This window comes from Saimiri boliviensis, chromosome 17 (genome assembly GCF_048565385.1).
Source record: "Saimiri boliviensis isolate mSaiBol1 chromosome 17, mSaiBol1.pri, whole genome shotgun sequence".
NCBI lineage: Eukaryota > Metazoa > Chordata > Mammalia > Primates > Cebidae > Saimiri > Saimiri boliviensis.
Genome location: NC_133465.1, coordinates 55539846 through 55564698, shown reverse-complemented (window position 1 = coordinate 55564698; position 24853 = coordinate 55539846). Strand labels below are relative to the sequence as shown.

Sequence of the window (24853 nt, the reverse complement as noted above, 5' to 3'; positions counted from 1 at the left end):
GTTTATCTTAGCCGTTGAATGTTAAGAGGCAGTTTCGTTTGTTTTTTTAATTGTGGGAGGACCTGGTGGAGCCTACAGACTCGCCCTCAAATCAGAGCTTCTCTGCTGCCTGGTTGTGTGACTTTGAGCAAGGCCCTTTCCTTCTTTCAGCCTTGGTTTCTCATCTGAAAGGCGAGATTAATAATACTATGCTTACAATATTGAAGCAGCATTCATGTCTCCTTTCCCTGCTTTACAACATATTCTTTTCTTTTTCTTTCTTTCTTTTCTTCTTTTTTTGAAATGGAGTCTCACTGTGTCGTCCAGGCTGGAGTGCAGTGGCACAATCTCAGCTCACTGCAACCTCTGCCTCCCAGGTTCAAGCAATTCTCGTGCCTCAGCCTCCCAAGTAGCTAGGTTCATAGGCGTGTGTTACCATACCCTGCCAGGGTTTCACCATGTTGGCCAGGCTGGTCTCAAACTCTTGACCTCAAGCAATCTACCCACCTTGGCCTCCCAAAGTCTGGGATCACAGGTGTGAGCCACTGCACCCAGCCAACAGCCTAGTCTTTTATTTCTTTTGCAGCACTTACTCCATTCTGCCTTGTATTTTTGGTAATAACTTCCCAGTCTGTCTCTCCCACTAGATGGTAACCTCTCAAGGGCAAGAACTAAGACCTCATCTTTGTAGTCCCTCAAGCCCAGGGCAGCACTTTGTATGCAATGGATGTATCAGTCCAGGCCCAATCAGGAGACAGAAACCATGCAGTAATTTGAATAAGAGAAATGTAATAGAAGGCATTAATAGTCTCTGATAGGAGCAACTATAAGAATGTAAAGGGAACTCCAAAGGGTTCCCTAAGGCTGAGAGAGAATACCCAGGAAGCACAAACTTGGAAGGGGCCCCTCTGCATTGCTGTGGTTCAGACTTCACTGGAGGTGTGGTTGTAGCCCACAGGATGGTGGAGAAGTACACGAGGTTGATGTGAGCCAGGGCTGTTTGACAGTGGCTGAGCAGCAGAGAGCCCTCTGGGGTACCGACCAGAGGACGCTGGTGGACAGGTGTGTGTGGAGAGTCAGGGCACGCTGCCAGTGCAAGGCCTGCGGCACACAGTGTCTGCGGCCGGAAAGCCACCATGAAGTGGTTCCTGGGTTCAGGCCAGGGCTGCAAGGTCACTGAGCAACTGTGCACTCTAGGCATGCAGCTAGGGCCGAGTGTGACCGAAAGTCCCCACAGACAGACTGCGGCTCAGCAACATCCAAATGCAAAAGAGAAATCCCCTTCCTCTTGCAGTGGCCCTCCAGGGCCCCCTACTGATGAGGCTCACTGGAACAGACAGATGCTGACAGGGTCCAGTCCATGATCTCAGAGCAGAGGCGAAAGGAGACTTTGGAGCTGAGGCTATACTGTGAAAACGACAGTGGGTGCAATGGGGGTCGCTAAAATGCTTGAATTAAATCGGGGAAGCTATACAACCTGTCAGGCCCCCTCATCCCTGCTTAGTTTCCTTTCTATGAGGCCTGAAGATTTTACCCTTTTGTAATATACTCTCTGGAAGCTCAATTCCCTCTGTGTGTGTGTGTGTGTGTGTGTGTGTGTGTGTGTGTGTGTGTGTGTGTGTTGGGTGTTCTTTGAGACAGAGTCTGTCATTCTGTCACCCAGGCTAGAGTGCAGTGGCACAATCTCGGCCCACTGCAACCTCCTCCTCCCAGGTTCAAATGATTCTTCTGCCTCAGGCTCCCAAGTAGCTGGGATTACAGGCACATGGCCACCACCACCTGGCTAATTTTTTATTTTTAGTAGAGACATGGTTTCACCATCTCACCATGTTGGCCAAGCTGGTCTTGAACTCCCAACCTCAAGTGATCCACCCACCTCGGCCTCCTAAAGTGCTGGAATCACAGGTGTGAGCCACTGTGCCCAACCTCTGTGTGTCTTCTTAAGGAGGCATGGGTCTCTCTTCTTTTAGCTCACACTTAAAAGAGATTTCCAAAAAGAACGGAGCAGGGGAACAAGCTCTCGCAAATAATCTGAGACCCAGTATTTTATTTCACAACTTATTTCTCCACTTGAACTTGTTTCTCCACTGTCTATTTCATTTTGAGGCAGTCCAGTTGTCCCTTCCAAATGCTTTAGGAGTGTCCTGAAGCACTTGACTTCAAGGAGCAGTGGAAAGAATCAGCCAATCCAAGAACCAATCTTTCTCTGACTTGAAGGAGAAGTCAGTGGCCACTTTGGGTCAAACTGGGGAGTTAATCTCCTTGGACAAATTTGAAGAGTTCAGTCTCCAAATATTTAGAACAGAATAGATAAGAAGGGAAGAGCCACCAGCAGACTTTGAGGGTAATTACAACACAAATATTATTCAGAAAGCACTACTCGTGGGCCAGGCTCAGTGGCTCACGCCTGTAATCCCAGCACTTTGGGAGGCCAAGGCAGGCAGATCATGAGGTCAGGAGTTCAAGACCATCCTGGCCAACATGGTGAAACCCCCTCTCTACTAAAAATACAAAACTTAGCTGGGCCTGGTGCACACCTCTAGTCCCAGCTGGTAGGCTGAGGCAGGAGAATTGCTTGAACCCAGGAGGTGAAGGTTGCAGTGAGCCAAAATTGCACCACTGCAATCCAGCCTGGGCAACAGAGCGAGACTCTGTCTCAAAAAAAAAGAAAGGACTAATTGTTTCAAGTAACTTGATAATCCAACCAAAAAGAGTTGAGTCTATAAAGAGCCCTTCAGATGCCCTCTTGTGGGAGATTGTGTTATTAATAGGCACCAAATTTGAATAGGACAATGTTCTTGGGTATCAACCACCCTGTTCTTCCAAACTATTGCATTCTCTCCTCAAGAGTCAGATGTAATTACTGTTAACTAGTGATTCCATGAAAGAATGAGCTGAACAGTGAGATGGGGTTACAGTTAAGACTTCCTCCAAGAATGAAGTAGTTTTCCAAACTTAAATCTGTTGGCCGGGCATGGTGGCTCATGCCTGTAATCCCAGCACTTTGGGAGGCTAAGGTGGATGGATCAGTTGAGGTCAGGAGTTCGAGAGCAGCCTGGCCAACAGGGTGTAACCCTGTCTCTACTAAAACTACAAAAATTAGCCAGGTTTGTTGGTGGGTGCCTGTGGTCCCAGCTACTCAGAAGGCTGAGGCAGAAGAATCACTTGAACCCAGGAGGCAGAGGTGGCAGTGAGCTGAGATTGCATCACTGCACTCCAGCCTTGAGACACTGTCTCAAAAAAAGAAACCTGTTCATTATCCTACAGAAGGATGATCATTCCTTTAGACCAGAAAAATGGCAATGAGAAGAACTAGGCAAACTTATTTTTTCTGCCAAAATTTAGATTGATTGATTTATTTATTTTTTGAGACAGAGTCTCGCTCTGTTGCCCAGGCTGGAGTGCAATGGTGCAATCTCAGCTCACTGCAACCTCTGCCTCCTGGACTCAAGTGATTCTCCTACCTCAGCCTCCCGAGTAGCTGGGATTACAGGCATGTGCCACCATGCCCAGCTAATTTTTGTATTTTTGGTAGAGACATGGTTTCACCATGTGGGCCAAGCTGGTCTCAAATTCCTGACCTCACGTGACATGCCCACCTTGGCTTCCCCAAGTGCTGGGATTACAGGCATGAGCCACAGCACCCAGCCCGACATTTATATCTGTACATTGCCAATGTGTTACCTTTTCTTTTTTTTTTTGGCAAGTAATGTGCATTCTTGGACAATGGAACCTAGAGCAGATTGGCAAGAAACCATCTCAGTGTCTTACCAAACTTTACTTTGTTACCTTTATGTGTACAAAGGAAACTGTCCCCTTAAATGTTCAAGAATAACGGGTGTGTTTCCCCTGGGCAGTGGGATTACAGTTTCTTTTCTTATTTTTGCTTATCTATATTTTCTGCAGTGAGCATGTATTATTTGTGAAACTAAATATATATAACTTAAACACACACTGTTCTTTCTAACTCTTGGCCTATATCCTTGCTTTTTGACTCAGATTTAGCCAGACCCTTTCCAACCTCTTTCTTCCCCCACTGAACTGCGAAAAAATCAGCAGACCAGTTTGGGAAGAGATTTTTTTGGAGGAGATTAATCTCCTCACTCTTGAACTAAAAACAGCCCAGTTTTTCCTCTACTTCTCACCAAGCAGTGATTGATGCTACACCTGACACTGATTTGACAAAACCGAAGCCATGAATCAAAGCTTTCTATGATTCTTGCACGTTCTGAGTGTAGCCGGGGCACTGAGCCGTGTGAAGATGCTCTGCAGGGGGCTTGTCCTGCCTTAGGCACTTTGGAGGGTATCACCTGCCATCACTAACCTTTGATATGTTGCTCTGCTTTTTCAGATTTTCGACAATGAAGCCAAAGACGTGGAGAGAGAAGTTTGCTTTATTGATATTGCCTGCGATGAAATTCCAGAACGCTACTACAAAGAATCCGAGGTAAGTGACAGATTCATTCATTCATTCCGCGAAGATTTCTTAAGGACTTCCTAACTTGGATGAATTCCATCTCTCGTGTGGATTCTATTTGCTTTCAAGCCTTGCTGGTTCTTTTTGCAAGTATCAAAATTAACGCCCTAACTCTTCAGGGACAACCATCACTGGCCCTGGCCATTACTCAATTTCCACTTAGTTTTCCTGTCTCCCAACTCTGCCATCATTCTGGGCAATGTCAGTATCCATAGGGCTGGGCCATCCAACACACTGGACTCTCTGAAAAACAACACTCTCCTCAATCAATCTCTCAATCTCTCTCTCAATCTCTCTCTCTCTCTCTCTCTCTCTCTCTCTCTCTCTCTCTGACAGAGTTTCACTCTTGTTGCCCAGGCTGGAGTACAGTGGTGTGATCCAAGTAGCTGGGATTAAGGCCCACACCACCCCCAACTTCAGCTGATCCACCCACCTCAGCCTCCCAAGTGCTGGAATTACAGGCTTCAGCCACCGCACCTGGTCTTTTATTTTATTTATTTAGTTATTTAGTTATTTATTTAGTTATTTATTTAGAGATGAAGTCTCACCCAGGCTGGAGTGCAGTGGTACGATCTTGGCTCACTGCAACCTTTGCCTCCCAGGTTCAAGCCATTCTCCTGCCTCAGCCTCCTGAGTATCTGGAATTAAGGGCGCCAGCCACCATACTGGGCTAATTTCTGTATTTTTAGTGGAGATGAGGTTTCACCATGTTGGCCAGGCTGGTCTCCCAACTTCTGACCTCAAATGATCCACCCACCTCAGCCTCCCAAAGCACTGAGATTATAGGCATGAGCCACCTGTGTTTTATTTATATTTGAATCAGTCCTTGAAAACTTTGATAGCTCATTCCAGCTCTGTGCCTTTCTCTCAAAACAGCAAACACCTTCGTGAGGGCTGAGAATCATTTCAGACATCTTCTTTCCCTCTGGGTTTGAACCTACCAGGATTCATCCTTGCCTTAGTTCAAACTTCTTGTCACACGGTTTCTACGAGTCACCATTTCTATCCCATTGGTATTTTATTAAGGGCTGCTGATGGAACGTGGGTGAACCGCTTGTAAATAACATCCCAGCCCTGCAATGCCAGCAGATGCTGGGCTATTTTTGTTGTTGAGCAACATGCCGCCAATCCCAATATGTTTGGAATCAGGGCCCCACACTCGTCCTTGAGCCATAACACGTGGACCTTGAAACGCTTCTCCCAGACTCATTAAGGCTGATGGGAGACACAATCAATAAAATTGTTCAAAATGAATTCCGCCGTTATGCAGATAAGCCAGGCTCCCCATGTGGTTCGGATTTCTTTTGCCTCCACGTTCTGGGATTCATTTTGGTATAAAAGTCTTACCTGATCTTAGCAAATGCTTGGCTGCTTAATTGTAGGTATGTGTCTTCAGCTGCTATCCCTGAAAGGGCTGGGGAGAGGCTGATCTGGATCACTCTGTGGCTCATCTCCATCCAAAGGCTGAGCGTTCCTTTTTTCATTTTTCTTTTCTTTTTCTCTCTCTCTCTTTTTTTTTTTTTTTTTTTTTTGAGATAGAATTTCGCTCTTGTTGCCCAGGCTGGAGTGCAGTGGCGTGATCTCAGCTCACTGCAGCCTCCACCTCCCAGGTTCAAGTGATTCTCCTGCCTCAGCCTCCTGAGTAGCTGGGATTACAGGCATGTGCCAACATGCCTGGCTAAATTTTTGTATTTTTAGAAGAGAAAGGGTTTCTCCACGTTGGTCAGGCTGGTCTTGAACCACCAACCTCAGATGATCCGTCCGCCTCGGCCTCCCGAAGTGCTGGGATTACTGGGTGAGCCACTGCACCTGGCCAGGCTGAGCGTTTTAGCATCATCCACTTTTGTTATGCCCTGCGGCCAACTACACCTATGCATTTTAAGATAAACAAAGTTAAATGCTCTCTGCATAACTGTGGGCCCATAACTGCATAACTGGGGGAAATCAACAGGGCACCATTGACCTTCCCTTTATCTCACTCCACAGAAATCCTGTAGTTTTGTGTCAAATCCACCAGTGCTTAATGGGGCTCTGATGCCATGCAGGGCATAGTGCAAAGCACTCCTGTGACTCCTCGGGCCTCCTGGACTGCTGTCCTACCTGGATGTCCCAGCCTCTTTGGGTACTCTGGGCCTTCCAGGGAAGCAGGATTGCCAGAAAATCCTGAACTAATTTCAGCTTTTCCTCCCAGTGTGCTTTGGCGTGGTTCTGCCTGGACTCCAGGGAGTTCCCTCCTGATTCAGTAGGAAGTCTTGATACAAATATAGAATATTAATGAAGAAATCCAGTCTCATTTCTAGTCAACGGGTGCCTGACTCATTTCCCTGTACTCTGTGCCCCAAAGAACCTCCACTAGAAAGCTTCCTTTCATTCACATAGATATTCAAGGCACTTTTCCTTCATGCTTCACAGAGTTGCTCACAGGCACGTCCATACCTCTTTCCCTGGATCCAAAAGTATTCTTTCCTGGATGCAGTTTGGCCAAGTAGATGAGAGCTAAAGAATCCAGTAATTATAGGCTGGGCACAGTGACTCACACCGGTAATCCCAGCACTTTGGGAGGTTGAGGTGGGCAGATCACCTGAGGTCGGGAGTTCGAAACCAGCCTGGCCAACAGAGTGAAACCCCAACTCTACTTGGAAGGTTGAGGTAGGAGAATGGCTTGAAGTCCCAGCTACTTGGGAGGCTGAGGCAGGAGAATTGCTTGAACCCAGGAGGCGGAGGTTACAGTGAGACAAGATCATGCCACTGCAATCCAGCCTGGGCGACAAAGCAAGACTTGGTCTCAAAAAATAAAAAAATAAAATAACATCGAAGCTGAGGCATCATAGGATCTAAATTACACTTCCAAAAGATTGTTCTGGATAAAGAATGGACTGGAGAAGAACAGTGGAAATCAGGAGACCACCGAGGTCACTATCGTTATTTATATCATCAGTTACTTAGGTTCTGTCGTGGCTTGTGCTAGAGGGCTGGCAGCGGAGATGGAGAAGAGCAGGTGGTTTTGAGGTCTATTTGGACGACGAGTTGACAGGGATTGGCCATGGAATGGATATGGGGATGAGGCTGAAGGAGAAGTTGGGATGATCTTAAGGCTTCTGGCTTGGGTGACTGGAAGATGGGGGTGCTGCTTACTGAGATGGGAAGCTGAGAACAGCAGTGTACCTTGGAGAAAGATGAGTGGCTTTTATGATGTCAGAGAGGCATCTAACACAAACGGAAATGGGCTGGCGCTTAGGTGAGAGATCTGGGCTGCAGACAAATTTGAGAGTACGTAGCAAACGAGAGATTTAAAAATCCCGGAGATGGATGAGAGGAAGCAAGCATGAAGTATAAATGGGAAAGGGGTTCAAGTCCAAGCCTTCAAGGATGGCAACACCTGGAGATCAGGTAGAATCTGAAAGAATCAGGAATCTAAAAGAATTGGCCAGAAAAAGGCCGGGCACAGTGCTTCATACCTGTAATCCCAGCACTTTGGGAGGCTGAGGCAGGCAGATCATCTGAGGTCGGGAGTTTGAGATCAGCCTGACCAACATGGAGAAACCCCATCTCTACTAAAAATACAAAATCGGCCGGGTGTGGGGGGCGCATGCCTGTAATCCCAGCTACTCGGGAGGCTGAGACAGGAGAATCAATCACTTGAACCCAGGAGGCGGAGGTTGTGATGAGCCAAGATCACGCCATTGCGCTCCAGCCTGGGCAACAAGAGTGTAACAAGAGTGGAAAAAAAAAAAAAAAAAAGAATTGGTCAGAAAGTTAGGAGGAAAGCAAGAGAAATTTGCCAAGGAATGCAAGTTTCCAGAGGAAGAGAGTGATTGGATGTGCTAAATGCTGCTGAGAGATTGAATAGAAAGAGAACGGAAAACTGTCCGCTAGAACGATTCTCAACTGGGGGGGATTTTTGCCTCACAGGGATGCTTGGCAATGCCTGTAGACATTCTTGGTTGTCACAACATAGGAGGTGCTACTGGCATCCAGAGTGGTGTAGAGGCAGGGATGGTGCTACAATCCTCTAAAGCACAGACAGTCCCTCACAACAAAGAGTTATTTGGCTCCAGATGTCCATAGTGCCATGGCTGGGAAACGTTCCACAGGAAGAGGTGGTTGAAGACGGATGGAACTCTGGATTCAGCTCTGACACTCAGGGCCACCCCTGGCCTGTCCTGGAATCTTAGGGTTACTTAATGGATTCAGGATAAGGGGCCCCCTAGGGCTAAGCCATGCACGCTCATCCATTTCGTGACCTCCCAGGGAATCTGCTGGCCTGTGTCACAGGTGGAATTCCTCCTCCATGGACCTGGCAGCCGGATCTCAAAGGGCTACAGGTACCATCGGGAGCCTGCAATAAAATCTTAGAAAAAAATATTCCCCCTGGAGCGACTCCCTGTGACCCCAGCCCCCATCTTCAACAGGCCAGAATGCAGACTACAGTCTGAACCCACCCATAGGAAGAGGAGTGAGTTTCCTGGGCTGTTTTGGTTGTTGTGTCTACTGTAAACATGCCAGGGACTGGGCATAAGAGGAAGAACCAATTCAGAAGGCAAATCATTTCCAAACAAATGTCTAACCAGCACCCTGTAAATAATTAACACCCTCCACCCCACCATGGGAGTTTCCTTCTCAAATGAAATCTGACCTTGTTCTGTGCTTAAAACCCCTCACTGGCCCTGCTTTAGAGTTCAGCTCACACAAAACTCCCCCTCTCTGAGTTTTCCTGGGCATTCTGCTCCCCCATTGCTGGTGATCTGGAGGCAGCAATGTCCTGGTCCATGGCTTCTAGGGCATGCTACATTGTGCTAGCTCATTGCTATGGCATGAGCTCAGCAAAGACAAGAGCTGGCTCTTTCCCAGCCGCTGCCACAGCACCCGTGCTCAGCAGGCGCTCACCCAATGGTTGCTGAATGAATGAGTGAAGACAAGGAACTTTGCTTTTTTTTTCTTCCAGCAGTGACAATTTCAGAGCAAGCGCTATCAAAGAAAATGAATTCATTGCCATTAAGCAAGAGGTTGTGAATCAGAGTTCCATTTTTTTTTTAATCGGAGGCATCCAGCTTCATGGGCCTTTTCTTCCCATCCATCTTTGTAAGTTGACGATGTCAGCGTCCTAAATAGAAACACTCTTTATGTGAGGAAGCCGGATGCTGATGGGCTGAAAATGTTTCAGGATTTTTTTTGATGCTGATGAATCCAGAGCAGGGTTATCTGGGTTCCTCCTCTCCACCCAGCTCCTGTCACACATGGCCATCCAGGCCAAAGCGGGGGATGAAAGCACTTTTTTTTTTTTTTTTTTTTTTTTTTTTTTTGAGATGGTCTTGCTCTGTCACCAGCCTGGAGTGCAGCGGCACCATCTCAGCTCACTATAACCTCTGCCTCCCAGGTTCAAGCGATTATCTTCCGTCAGCCTCCCAAGTAGCTGGGATTACGTGACACCACGCCCAGCTAATTTTTGTATTTTCAGTAGAGACAGGGTTTCGCCATGTTGGCCAGGCTGGTCACGAACTCCTGACCTCGTAATCCGCCCATCTCGGCCTCCCAAAGTACTTGGACTACAGGCATGAGCCACCATGCCTGGCCTGTACTTTCCTTTGTTTTTCCATTTCTCCCTGGAAAACTTCAAGCCATGCAATCAAAACTGCCTCTCTCATGAAGGTGACCGGAGCTGGGAATTTTCCACGGGATGCCCTCTGCCTGATGGCCCTCGTGCCATCGCCACTAACCAGGGATTCAGAAGCATGCTCTGGGGACTCAGGATCAGCTGACAGTCCAGCTCAGTGCTTTCCTTATTCTCATTTTTGCAGTGTTGCTGTTTCCTATCAGGACCCAGAGCTTCAGTTCTCAAAAGCCTCTTAGCTTGAAGTTTTTTTCTCACAGTCATTAATGGACTCTGCAGGGCAGTGCTGAGTTGTGGGGAGAAAAAATAGTGTGATTTTTTTTCAGGCAGGGAGAGCCCCTCCATTGGTCATACAGACCACTAAGACCCTGCCCACCTATAAGAGTCAGAAAGCTATTTGCTCCATGTCACATGCAGCAGGAAAAGGGGGTGAAACCAAAAGCTGAGCAGGTTGGACTGGTTATGTGGCTGATACATAGCATCTTGCTACTGCCAAGATTTTCATCCCAGCTCCTGATGCTCTGCCAAGATTTCAAGGTGAAGATCCCAGCAGAGGAATGAGGAACTCTGCACAATAAGTTGGAGCATGCCTGCAGAGGCCAAGGCAGTGAGGCCAGACCCACAAGGCTGAGTTGGCAGTGTCGGGGTACCAGAATGAACCTCAACGTCTAGCCTGCAGGACTAGCCCAAGCTGGAGAATCTCTGAAAGTTATGCTTGGAGAGATATAACCCGGAGGCCTTCGGTGTTGGCTGATAGTCAAGTTCAGGTCCATTACTCTTTCTCCTCCATTCACTGCAGTCGTTCATGAGGTCTGGCTTCCATCATGAGATGGGGAGTGACCAAAGAAAGTGGCATCTATACTGGCCTCCTGGGGGCTGCCACCCGCAGCAGGCTCCCCTAGACACAAATGTGTAGGGCATGTTCAGACATACCTCCAGGGCAAAGGAGGAGAAAGAAAAAGGAATGTCTGGCCAGGTATGGTGGCTCACCCCTGTAATCCCAGCATTTTGGGAGGCTGAGGCAGGTGGATCACCTGAGGTCAGGAGATCAAGACCAGTCTGGCCAACATGGTGAAACACCATCTTACTAAAAATACAAATTTTAGCTGGGCATGGTGGTGTGTGCCTGTAATTCCAGCTACCCAGGAGGCTGAGGCAGGAGCATTGCTGGAACCTGAGAGGCAGAGGCTGTAGTAAGCTGAGATCGTGCCACTGCACTCCAGCTTGGAAGACAGAGCAGGACTCCATCTCAAAAAAAAAAAAAAAGAAAGAAAGAAAAGAAAAGAAAAAGGAAAAGGAATGTCTTTCATAGTTGAGGAAGTTTAGAAGTAGAGGGTTGTTAGGCTGGGCGCAGTGGCTCACGTCTGTGATCCCAGCACTTTGGGAGGCCGAGGCAGGTGGATCATGAGGTCAGGAGTTCGAGACCAACCTGGCCAATATGGTAAAACCCCATCTCTACTAAAAATACAAAAATTAGCCGGGTGTGGTGTCAGGTACCTGTAGTCCCAATTATTCAGGAGGCTGAGGCAGGAGAATCACTTGAACCCAGGAGGCAGCGGTTGCAGTGAGCCAAGATCAAGCCACTGCACTCCAGGGTGGGTGACAGAGTGACTCTGTCTCAAAAAAAAAAAAAGTAGAGGGTTGTGTGTACGAGTGCTTTGTTTTTTGATCTTCATTGACTTATATAATGAAAATCAAAGGCATCTCTAGCTCAGAGGTTCTCAGCTAGGAGCAAATTTGTCCCCCAAGGCCGTCTGGCAATATCTGGAGACATTTTCGATTGTTGAAACTGGTTAGGGCATGATATGAATCTAGTGGGTAGAGGTCAGGGAAGCTGCTACACATCCAAAATGGGCCAGGTACAGTGGCTCATGCTGTTAATCCCAGCACTCTGGGGAGGCTGAGGCAGGAGAATCACTTGAGCCCAGATGTTTGAGGCTGCAGTGAGCCACAATCATGCCGCTGCACTGCAGCCTGGGAAACAGAGCGAGACCCTGTCTCTAAAAGAGAAAAAAAAAAGAAAAACATTCAGAATGCACCACAACAGAGAATGATCCAGCTCCAAAATGTCCATTATGCCAAGATCAGTAAACCCCGACCTAGACCGATCCAAGAAAAAGAAACTTGGTAAAACCTATTGGTATCAAGACTCATTACTGAATTCCTTTAGCTAGCATTTATTAAGCAGCTACTGTGTGCCAGCTCCAGGCTAGGCATTGAGGGCACAAAAACGAGATTGTGTCCAGCCCTCAAAGGGCCTGTCGTCTTCTGCCTTTCGAACTGATCTTCTTGTTACAGATGAAGCAGTTTCTCTTCCCCTTTATTTTAGAGGATATAAAGGCATTCTTACTAGTGATAAATAAGGCATAGTAACTTGAATGGGAAGATTTGCAATTTTTTGAACGCAGTTAGCAACGAAGGAGAAGGAATAGGCATGAGGCTGTCCTAGAATTGTGGACGCCTGACGTGGCATAATTGAATGTGTTTTAGACAGAGTCTGATTTTGAAGTTTCCCTTAAGTTGGTGACCGAGTCTCCAGGTCCCTGGATCGTTGCCTTCCGGGACCAGGAACTCCTTGGCAGCCAGTTTGCTGATCCCCACAGATCTAAATATCTGTTGAATTCTCTCTTAAGGGAGAGAGAACTGAACCAAAAGAGATACATCTAGCTTTCCCAATAACTGTCAAAGGTGAGAGATGAAACGTTGTTTGCTAAGGATGACGGGCCCCAGAAAGGGAACAGAGAGACCAAATAAGTAAATATTGTCATACTTAGCTGTACCCTTCGGTACAAAGAGCTTCATCCAAATCACTCGGCTCCTTCAAATTAAAAATATTTTCATTCTGGTCTACGTCTTGGCCTTTGAGGGTGGTAAAGATTTTCAGTTACCTCTAATGGCCAGATTTAACACAGCTGCCTCACGCGGGGTACATTGTTAGGTTTACGTCGCTGTGCTGTTATTATCATCTTTCCCCCTTTCCCTCAAGCCCATCTGTTTCTTTCTGAGAGTAACACAGCTGTTTTGCAGTGGCTTCCAACTTACTGGGGCCCGCATGCTTCTTGGAAAATAAGAGGACTGACGACATCACTAGGGTGGGGAGAAAAGTCCCTGCTGCCAAAGGGGTCCCTGGTGGGAGCCTCTAAAACTAGGAGGAGAAAGAGGAAGGCTGCAAAGGAGATGCTAGAGAAGGGTCCCCGGCAGCTGCCACATTGCTGGCCCTGAGCCCTCTCCACTTGCAGAGTCTAGATGATGCCAGTGCTGTTAAAAAGACCAGACGTGGTGGTTCACACCTGTAGTCCCAGCACTGTGGGAGGTCAGGGCGGGTGGATCACTTGAGATCAGGAGTTCGAGACCAGCCTAGCCAACACGACAAAACTCTATCTCTACCAAAAATACAAAAATTAGCCAGGCACGGTGGCTCACTCCTATAATCCCAGCACTTTGGGAGGCCAAGGCGGCGGATCACGAGGTCAGGAGTTCGAGACCAGCTTGGCCAACATAGTGAAACTCTGTATCTACTAAAAGTACAAAAATTAGCTGGGCATGGTGGTGGGCGCCTGTAGTCCCAGCTACTCGGGAGGCTGAGTCAGGAGACTCGCTTGAACCTGGGAGGTGGAGGTTGCAGTGAGCCAAGAGTGTGCCACTGCACTCCAGCCTGGGCAACAGAGCAAGACTCCATTTCAAAAAAATTTGAAAAAAAATAGCAGGCAAAATACAAAAATTAGCCAGGCATGGTGGTGGGCGCCTGTAATCCCAGCTACTCAGGAGGCTGAGGCAGGAGAATCGCTTGAACCCAGGAGGTGAAGATTGCAATGAGCCAGAGATGGCACCACTGTACTTCAGCCTGGGTGACAGAACAAGACTCTGTTTCAAAAACCAAACAAAAAAAAGAAAAAGAAAAAGAGGCTGGGCACAGTGGCTCACACCTGTAATCCTAGCACTTTGGGAGAGTGAGGCAGGTGGATTGCCTGAGCTCAGGAGTTCAAGACCAGCCAGGACAACATGGTAAAATGCCATCTCTAATAAAATACAAAAAATTAGCTGAGTGTCGTGGTACATACCCGTAATCCCAGCTGCTAGGTAGGCTGAGGCAGGAGAATCATTTGAGCATGGAGGCGAAGGTTGCAGTGAGCTGAGATCAAGCCATTGCAGTCCAGCCTGAGTGACAGAGCCAGATGCTGTCTGGAAAAAAAAAAAAAGGAACTCATGATCTGGTTGAGAGGATAAGGTATAATGACACCAACGCCAAGTGCCAGTACAGAGCGAGGCAGCAAGAGAAATGCACTCACCCAGCCACGTGTGATCTACTTTCCTAAAACTGGTATGCACAGTCCTCACCAGAGGATTCCCAGGACTGGTCAGAGAAGACTTTATAGCAGAGGTAGAATCTGAGCTGGGCCTTTATTTTTTGCTCATAAATTAATACATGATCCTTGTAAAAAAAAAAAAAAAAAAAAAAAAAAAGTTCCAGGCTGGGCGAGGTGGCTCACGCCTGTAATCCCAACATTATGGAAGGCCGAGGCAGGTGGATCACGAGGTCAGGAGTTCGAGACCAGCCTGACCAGCATGGTGAAGCCCCATCTCTTCTAAAAACACAAAAATTAGCCACGTGTGGTGGCACACGCCTGTAATCCCAGCTACTTGAGAGGCTGAGGCAGGAGAACTGCTAGAACCCCAAAGGCGGAGGTTGCCGTATGCCAAGATCATGCCACTGCACTCCAGCCTGGGTGACAGAGCAAGACTCCCTCTCAAAAAACAAACAAACAAAAAATTCCAACATGATACAAACACAAAATAGAACAAATCTATAATCCTTCATCACAGACATCACTGTTGTTAAAGCCGGTGTTTATACTTACATATAATGCATAAATAGTAGTATTTTATAAAATTCATGCTATGCATACCACCTTGCAACATGCATGATTTTGCTAACAACGAAGCTTGCCATTTTCTTCTGCAGCACATGCCCATCTAGTGAGTTTTAGGTGGCCAGTTAATATGGCAATGAAGGCCGGGGCAGTGTCTCATGCCTGTAATCCCAGCACTTTGGGAGGCCAATGTGGACAAATCACTTGAGCTCAGGAGTTTGTGACCAGCCTGGGCAACATGGCAAATCCCCATCTCTACAAAAAATACAAAAATTAGCCAGGTGTGGTGGCACATGCCTGGAGTCCCAGCTATTCTGGAGGCTGAGGCAGGAGGATCGCTTGAGTCCAGGAGATGGAGGCTGCTGCAGTGAGCAGAGATCCTGGGCAGCAGAGCAAGACCCTGCCTCAAAATAATAATAATATTATTATAATAAGCCAGTGTACGGTGGTGCCATGTGTAACACTATTCTCCATTTGGTGGACACATAGGGTGTTTCCATTCTTACTACGGTACTGCAAAAAAATGTATCTTTTGGGAGTTGTTCTAATGTCTGTAGAATAAATCTAAATGTGAAACTGTTGAGTCAGTGGACATGTGAGTTTAAATTTTCCTAGACATAACAAAATGGCCCACACGCTGTGGCTACATTGAATTACCCCTGACTCACACTTAGATGGGAGCAAACTGCAGTCTGAAGCTGTGTGAGATAGAATGGGCAGTGTAGTGAATGGCTGGAAATAAGGAGTCTCAGTGCAGAGTCAGGCGTCAGTAAGGCACAAGGGAAAAACCTTGAATGCTAAGCAAATGAATTTGGACTTTATTCTGCAGGTTGCAGAGACTTTTCAAAGCAGGGGTCACCAAAAATTAAAAATTCCATTGGCCAAGAAAAAAGAAAAAGAGCTGGCGAGGTGGCTCACACCTATAATCCCAGCACTTTGGGAGGCCAAGTCAGATGGATCACCTGAGGTCAGGAGTTCGAGATCAGCCTGACCAACATGGAGAAACCCCATCTCTACTAAAAATACAAAATGAGCCAGGCATGGTGGGGCTTGCCTGTAATCCCAGCTACCAGGAGGCTGAGGCAGGAAAATTGCTTGAAACCCAGGTAGGGGGAGGGTGTGGTCAGCTGAGATCACGCCATTGCACTCCAGGCTGGGCAACAAGAGCAAAACTCCGTCTCTTTAAAAAAAAAAAAAAGAAAAAAGAAAAAGCAGGGGTCATCAGCAACCATGCAAGGGGACTCTACTTGTGACCTCACCAGAGGGGCTGACTCTCTTGTGGGGATGATGAGGGCAGGCTCCTGGGTGCCCAGAGGGTTAGGACCCTCCAAATCCTTCAACCTACTTCTTTCTCTATTCTGCTACCCTCTTTCATGAGCAAATTGCCCTCAGCCCGTCTTGACAACAATAAGATTTTATTAATGAATGGGAACATTTGGAAATAAAAAGGCATTAAACAGTAGTCCAGTCCTTAACAACCCCGACTGCCTCATTTTCAGACCAATCATTGGCAACTCACTTCCCAAGGAACAATGAGGTATTCTTTTTCAGACCTCATTCCTTGCAAATCCAGGAAAGACGAGACACCAAGTCTCGCTGCAGTGCTGTGCCTAATGCTGATTTTAAAAGCCACTGCTCTTCTCTTGGCCTGATAATGTGAAGCTACCTCAGCGTTTTAAGCAAACCCCATTTTTACTGGGATAACTACAAAAATAGTAGTGCCCAACTTCATCCTGGAGAAAGAGTTTTTGTTTTTTTAAATTTTTCAAAGGGGAAAAAAAAGACATTTAAACTGCTGCGGTAATTGCCATGAATGATCTTCCCCAGAACTCAGTATTTGGAGCAGCAGTTGCAAATCCTACCAATTGAATTTGGTAGTGAAATACCAGACAAAGTAGGTCAAACAAAATCAAGGCATATGAATTCCTAAATGCCAGATCAAAACCAGAGATTCTAAGTCTCTGCCAGAAGTGGAGTTGCTGATTGTGGCATTGTGGGTGATTGAATCAATAGAAAGAGCCCCTGGGGGCCGGTGCGGTGGCTCACGCCTGTAATCCCAGCACTTTGGGGTGCCAAGGCGGGCAGATCACTTGAGGTCAGGAGTTCGAGGCCAGCCTGACCAATATGGCAAACCCAGTCTCTACTAAAATTACAAAAATTAGCTGGGCATGGTGGCACAGGACCACCTGCAGTCCTAGGTACTAGGAAGGCTGAGGCATGAGAATGCTTGAATCTGGGAGGCAGAGGTTGCAATGAGCCAAGATCGCCCCACTGCACTCCAGCCTGGACAACAGAGAGAGAGTGTGTCTCAAAAAAGAAAGAAAGAACCCTTGGGGAAATCACCCTATCACCCTATATCTCAAAAGGAACAGACCAGGGAGGGAAGAATTCATCCAAGCAAAACATTCATGGAAGGAAGAAAGAGTTGGGCTTTTTGCAGAAGAATCTGTGCGAAAGATAACCCCCCTAGAACCTATGAATTGGGATTCCCAGCTTATGCACTCCATGTCTAGAGGATTCAGCCCTAATGTGGTGAGGACCCTGGCTCTCCTAGGCGGTCACAGCCACTGCATTTCATTATCATCCATTCTGTGTCTGAGTCCTTCTCTCCCTTCAAGAGTATGGACAGATGGATAGATGGCATGGAGAAATGAGATGACGTCAAAGGCAAAGGATAGAAAATGACTAGCACGATCCCTGGCACACAGTAAGCATTTCATAAGTGTTACCTTCTCCTTGCTTTGACCCTGCTTCGAGCTCTGCAGACGGGTCGCAGGAACGGTGGCTCCGTGGAAACCATGTGTCTTTGGAAGGTGGCCACCGTGAAGGGCGTCACAGGAGTTTGTTTGCGTGTTGCTTTTCCCTTGTTGGTGTGAGTGGAGAACAGGAGCAGAGGTGTGATTCCAGTAGCTCCAGCTCTCAGGATCATGGAATCCTCCTCCAGCTCAGCGAGACCCTGCAGAAGTGACAGCCATTTGTGCTGCTGAGTCTTTTCAAAAAAAAAAATGTGTTACTGCCTCTGTTGTGGTTTAACCTGAATTCCGGATGGCACGTGTCTCTGGTACTTCACCTCTAAGAAACCTTAGAAGTTACATTTTCTGTTTGTTGTGCCAAGTCTGGGCCATCTGTGGCACTGCAGTCCTGGGATGGTACCCAAGGCAGTATTGCCATGCTATCTCTGTCTGCCACGAGCCTTCTTACAGCTGTGTTATAGAAAACTAACATTTAAGACTTTGAAAGAAGGAAGCAAGAGCTGAAGGGCCCAAGGCTCTCCGCCAGGAGCGAACAGATACAACAAGCTTCTCTTCAGTTCCATCTCATGGAGAACGTCCCTCTGTACTTTTTTTTTTTTTTTTTTTTTTTTTAGACAGAGTCTTGCTCTCTTGCCTAGGCTGGAGTGCAGTGGGCACAATCTCGACTCACTGCAACCTCTGACTCCTAGGTTCAAGCAATTCTCCTGCCTCAACCTCCCGAGTAGCTGGGACTACAGGTATGTGTCACCACATCCAGCTAATTTTTGTATTTTTAGTAGAGACAGGGTTTCACCATGTTGGCCAGGCTTGTCGCAAACTCTTGACCTCAAGTGATCCACCTGCCTCGGTCTCCCAAAGTGCTGGGATTACAGGGGTGAGCCACTGCCCCTGGCCATGCTCTGTTCTCTCAAGAAAACAGGCAGCAAGTCCACAAGTTGCTCAGAACTGGGGCCAGCCGCATCAGCCCCTGCTGGTTTTAGTCTTATTAAAGTAAAACACCAGAACTTCTTGGCCCTTGGAACAGAGTTCCCAGATCAGGTCAGAATCACCCAGGGAGATTTTGGAAACCGGAGGTACCCAGGTTCCACTTTAGACCAACCCAACCAGACTCACTGGGCTGGGACCCAAGAATCAGTGTGTAAATGCACCAGGTTTGGAGAAATGGCCTCAGAGTAGAGCTTCGCGTCTGTTTTCAGCCTTGACAGGTAGAAAGTGATTTGTTTTGATTGACACATCAAGGAGGAGCTCCTGGTCAAGATGACCCACCCCCGAAGTCAGGAGGCCCAGTCTGTCACTCAAGGGCTAAGGCTGCAATGCCTTATCACATCTACTGTCCATTCACTATAGGGAAGCTTTGCTTAAGAGAGCTCAACTTATTGCAGTCGAGGTTTTAAACCACTTTATTGTTACTTAATTTGGGGGATGGGGACGCAAGGAATAGCAATGTAAGCCTGTAAGCTTGCCAATTCCCAGATTGTGAGAGAGGTCAGTGCCTTTGAATGTTGTTCTGTCTGTTGGAAATCTGATACCATCTGTGGAATCAGGTCCAAAGTCTTCCTTGACAGCTACTAGCATTAATTATAACATATGTTTGCATAGTCTTTCTCCTAAGTTGCCTCCGAGTTGAGGGTGGCTTCAGATTGACACTCATTGAAGTTTATTTCCTCCAACCAAAGACTCTAGGCTGGGTACGGTGGTTCACACCTGTAATCCCAGTACTTTGAGAGGCTAAGGCGGGTGGATCACTTGAGGCCAGGAGTTCAAGACCAGCCTGGCCAACATGGCGAAACCCCATCTCTACTAAAAACACAAAAATTAGATGGGTGTGGTGGTGAGCACCTGTAGTCCCAGCTATTCAGGACGCTGAGGCAGGAGAATCGCTTGAACCCAGGAGGCGGAGGTTGCAGTCAGCTGAGATTGCACCATTGTACTCCAGCCTGGGCGACAGGGTAACACTCTGCCTCAAAACCAAAACAAAAAGACTCTAATGGTTTTCCACCAGGTCCTCTGGCTAAACAAGCCCTTTCTTCATTTAGCACTCTAAGAATCTACAACAATGACTCTATGATGTTTGAAGTGGCGTTTTTCTCCTTGAGAAATAAGACCTGACTGAGCGATTCTCTCCTCCACATCTATTTATTCAGACTCCAAGTACAACTGTTCGGCTTCTGTTCCAAAAATACCCAAGAAAGAATAAGTGTTATTAAGGTGCTTGTCTTCATCTTTTATTATTAACAGGCCCAGAGAAAGACATATAATTACCAGCTCATTAGCTTGGGCCTTAGAATTTTCAACGAAAATTTCTCGCAAAATTGCACAACCTGGTTTTAACTTTTGATAAAAATAAACGCTACTGTTTAGTTTCACTCTGTCCCCCAAGCTGGAGTGCAGTAATGCAACCACAGCTCACCGCAGCCTCCACCCCACAAGCTCAAGCAATCCTCCCATCTCAGCCTCCGGACTGCTGGCACATGCCACCACACTAGCTGTGTGTGTGTGTGTGTGTGTGTGTGTGTGTGTGTGTGTGTTGTGATGAGGGTCTTGCAATGTTGCCTAGGCTGGTTTCAAACTCCTGGGCTCAGCCTCCCAAAGTGCTGGGATTACAGGTGTGAACCGCCACTGCACCTGGCCAATATTATCTCCATTTTATAGATAAGGAAACTGAGGCTTAGAGAGTCTAAGTAACTGGCTGACGTTTCAGGAAGCCTGGATTCAAACCCCAAAGTGTCCTATCCCAAAGATTATGTTTCCCCTATATCAAATAGACTCCAGGTAAACTAGAGGTACAAACAACTACTGACCTTGGAAATCACTCTAAGAAATAGTTCCCAGCCAGAGAGAGTGTCTCACGCCTGTAATCTCAGAACTTTGGGAGGCCGAGGCAGGTGGATCACAATGTCAGGAGTTCAAGACCGGCCTGGCCAATATGGTCAAACCCCATCTCTACTAAAAATACAAAAATTAGGGCCGGGCGCGGTGGCTCAAGCCTGTAATCCCAGCACTTTGGGAGGCCGAGGCGGGTGGATCACAAGGTCAAGAGATCGAGACCATCCTGGTCAACATGGTGAAACCCCGTCTCTACTAAAAATACAAAAAAAAAAAAAACTAGCTGGGCATGGTGGCACGTGCCTGTAATCCCAGCTATTCAGGAGGCTGAGGCAGGAGAATTGCCTGAACCCAGGAGGCGGAGGTTGCGGTGAGCCGAGATCACGCCATTGCACTCCAGCCTGGGTAACAAGAGCGAAACTCCGTCTCAAAAAAAAAAAAAATACAAAAATACAAAAATTAGCTGGGCGTGGTGGCACGCACCTATAGTCCCAGCTATTTGGGAGGCTGAGGCAGGAGAATCACTTGAATCAGGAGGCAGAAGTTGCAGTGAGCCAAGATTGCGTCTCTGTACTCCAACCTGGGTGACAAAGCGATACTCTGTCTCAAAAAAAAAAAAAAAAAAAAAAAAAAGTGGGAGGGCGGGGTGGAGAGAAATAGTTCGCTTCTTAAATCCTTAAATTTATCTTCCCAATCCTGAGTCTCAGTGACTCAGTGATCTTAGGGAAAGACTGGTATGTAGAAAAAGAAGAGCGTTTCCGGTCCCTTGGTTGCCTGATCTTATAGAACGCCACTCCTCATCTTTGGGGAAAAATTTCCTCTTTACAAACATTCCAGAAAGTAGTGGAGTGGCCAAAAACATCTTTGGTCTGTAAAAAAAAAAAAAAAAAAAAAAAAAAAACACAAAAAACTAAAACTAAATACTAGCCATCCTCTATTACAGAAATCATTTCTTTTTTTTTTTTTTTTTTTGAGACAGGGTCTCACTTTGTTGCCCAGACTAGAGTGCGGTTGCACTGCAGCCTTGAGATCCTAGTTTTATAGTTTTAAGCCATTTTCCTGCCTCAGCCCCCTAAGTAGCTGGGACTACAGGTGTGCATCACCACACCCAGCTAATTTTGTTTTTTGTTTTTTGTGTTTTTTTGTAGAAACAGGGTTTCACCGTGTTCGGTTTCCCAGGCTGGTATCAAGCTCCCGAGCTCTAACCATCTGTCCTCCTCGGCCTCCCAAAGTGCTAGGATTATAGGTGTGAGCTACCACACCCCACCCTGGAACCTATTTTAAAGGAAAAAAAAAAAAATTACTCACCAAAGAACCCATCTAGAGACCCTAATTTGGAAATATTCGTTTTCTCACTTCAGCATCCACATGATAGTCTTAGAGTGAAATGACTAAGTCACGTGCCCAGGTTCACACGGTAGTTACTAGAGCTGAAATTCAAACCTGGGGGCGGGGCAGGAGGTGGGTTTCCTCTCACTTCAAAGCCTCCTCAGTGCATCTCTCAGTTCTGCTCCACAGGTCTGAGGACTCTACAAGGCGCTCCCGGGCATGGTAAACAGTGAAACCTATTGTGTCAAACGGTGAAGGGAGAAACAGCCTGAAGAATTCTCACATCACTTTCACCTGCTTTGTATACTGGGATTACAAAAGTGCATTTGGAGACACCAAATGAGCTCTAATGCTCAAATAAGTTTGAAATCTAAAAATGGAAATATTGTATTGTCATCAAATTACAGACTGATTGGCTTACTGAATATCTCTACCCCCGTTTCTGCTCCACAAGTTGGAGGCCTAAATTTTCCAAAAGAACGCAATACACGAGGAGCAAGGCGCACTTAGGGACAGTTAATCTGGGGCTGATCACTGCTGGCGTGTTGCAGCTCATCGAGATGTCTGTCAGTCTATTATCAGCTTTTGATTTAATAAACTTATGCTATCTCTAGGCCAAATGGAAGGTCCTCAGTAGGAATGGGGGCTGTTAATGCCTCTTCATAGCCGATGTCTAAACAAGCACTGCTAAAATCAGAGTGGAGAACAGCCTCAAGTTTAAAGGCTGCAAACTGAGCCAGGTTCTAATAAGCTCCCATTATGGGAGGAGCTGGGTTCCTGGCCTGTCACTGTCACATGTATTAAGGCGGGGTCCTCTCCAGTGTGCCCTCGAATGACCTTATTGCTTTGATTAGAGGTTACCTTGAACTGTACTCCGGGTGCAAAGGGAACAGGTTAGTGTTATGCAACAGGATGTTGGGGCGACATCTCTTGTTGCTCTGGAACTGGGAACCAGGCCCAAAGCTAGGGACAAAGAGGAGTTGGGACTCCACATTCTCCAGGCAGCTGCTGATCATCGGTGGCCCAGAGGACCCTGTTGCCACAGCTCTGGTTGCCTGTCTCTTCCCCTTCCCTAGGCTGTATGTGGAGATGGAGGAGGGGAGTTTGCGGTCATTCTTGCCTGACCCCAAACGCATGTGACAGGAGTATTCTGAGTGAATCAACTACAGAAACTGGGGCATCTGCAAAAAAGCTGGCCACAGGTCCAGGATGGTGACCCATGCCTCTAATCCCAGCACTTTGGGAAGCCAAGGTGGGAGGATCACTTGAGGCCAGGAGTTCAAGACTAGCCCAGACAACATAGCAAAAGCCCATCTATAAAAAACTTTTTTTTAATTTAAAAAATTTTAGGGCCGGGCGCGGTGGCTCAAGCCTGTAATCCCAGCACTTTGGGAGGCCGAGGCGGGTGGATCATGAGGTCAAAAGATCGAGACCATCCGGGTCAACATGGTGAAACCCCGTCTCTACTAAAAATACAAGAAATTAGCTGGGCATGGTGGCACGTGCCTGTAATCCCAGCTACTCAGGAGGCTGAGACAGGAGAATTGCCTGAACCCAGGAGGCGGAGGTTTCGGTGAGCCGAGATCGCGCCATTGCACTCCAGCCTGGGTAACAAGAGCGAAACTCTGTCTCAAAAAAAAAAAAAAAAAAAAAATTAAATATTCAAAATTTTAAAAATTTTTTTAAATTTTAAAAATTTAAAAATATTTAAAATTTTTAAATTTTTTTTATTTTAAAAATATTTAAAATTTTTAAAAGGCTCATGCCTGTGGTCTCAGTTACTCAGGAAGCTGAGGTGGAAGGATTGCTGGATCCTAGGAGTTCAAGGCTGCAGTGAGTCATGATTACACCACTGCACGCCAACCTGGGTAACAGAGTAAGACCCTGACACACAAGCACAAAATAGTTGACTGTTTACTAAGCTGGCAACTTGCAGGCCTACCCGCAATGCTACCATCCTACAAGATTCGGGTGAGATTAATAAATGTCCCCAGAAGCTTGCAGAGGAATGTAGAGATTACACCTGCTACCCATCTGGAAATTTCTAAAGGAGGAGCTCTGGAAGGAGCCCATGGCTGGGGCTGAGACAGAATCATGGGAATGTGAGCCTGGAATAGCATGGGGGCAGCCCCTTGGGCATTATTGAGCAGAAAATCAAACACCGTATATTCTCACTCATAGGTGGGTGTTGAACAATGAGAACACATGGACACAGGGAGGGGAGCACTACACACTGGGGTCCGTTGGGGGGAAATGGGGGAGGGGCGGGGGGGTGGGGAGGTGGGAAGAGATAGCATGGGGAGAAATGACAGATACAGGTGAGGGGACGGAAGGCAGCAAACCACACTGCCAAGTGTGTACCTATGCAACAATCTTGCATGTTCATCACATGTACCCCAAAACCTAAAATGCAATAAAAAAAAAAAAAAAAAAAAGAAAGTGGAGATAGCAGTGGGCGACTTTTAATAGCTTCCTTATGAGAATTCCGGGGTGCTTTCTGTGTTCCCAGCCAGTTCAGTTCTCCAACACCAGCTGTGTGTCCAACAATTCCAATTCAATTCAGACACTGTCTATCTGAAGTTAGCATCAGACCCCAGAAATTAAAGGGCTCAGTCCCACAAAGCTGCCCCCGCTTCTGACTGACAGGCTGTAAATCTGGAGTGTTGGCTGGGCACAGTGGCTCATGCCTATAATCACAGCACTTTGGGAGGCCAAGGCAGGCAGATCACTTGAGGGCAGGCATTCAAGACTAGCCTGGACAACAGAATGAGACCCCCCCATCTCTATTTTTTTATTAAAAAAAAAAATTTTTTAATCTGGGGTCTCCACACCTCCTTTCTCAGGCTCAGTAAGTTGCTGGAAAGGCTCATCAAACTTAGGAAAACATTTATTTAGACTTACTAGTTTATTATCAAGGCTATGACTCAGCAGCAGGTAAATGGAAGAGAGGCATCAGGTGACATGTTGTGGGGTGGGGACTTGGGGCTTCCACGCCCCCTCTGAGTGT

At 46.9% G+C, this 24853-nt stretch overlaps 1 protein-coding gene across 1 annotated transcript in view; it reads left to right on the top strand.

Moving 5' to 3' along the window:
• Positions 1–24853, top strand: part of PITPNC1 (phosphatidylinositol transfer protein cytoplasmic 1) — a 321680-nt gene that overhangs the window by 250727 nt on the left and 46100 nt on the right. The window contains exon 6 of the mRNA XM_039476220.2: positions 4331–4426. Coding sequence (XP_039332154.1) covers positions 4331–4426 — 96 coding nt within the window. The remainder of the gene's footprint in view (positions 1–4330; positions 4427–24853) is intronic.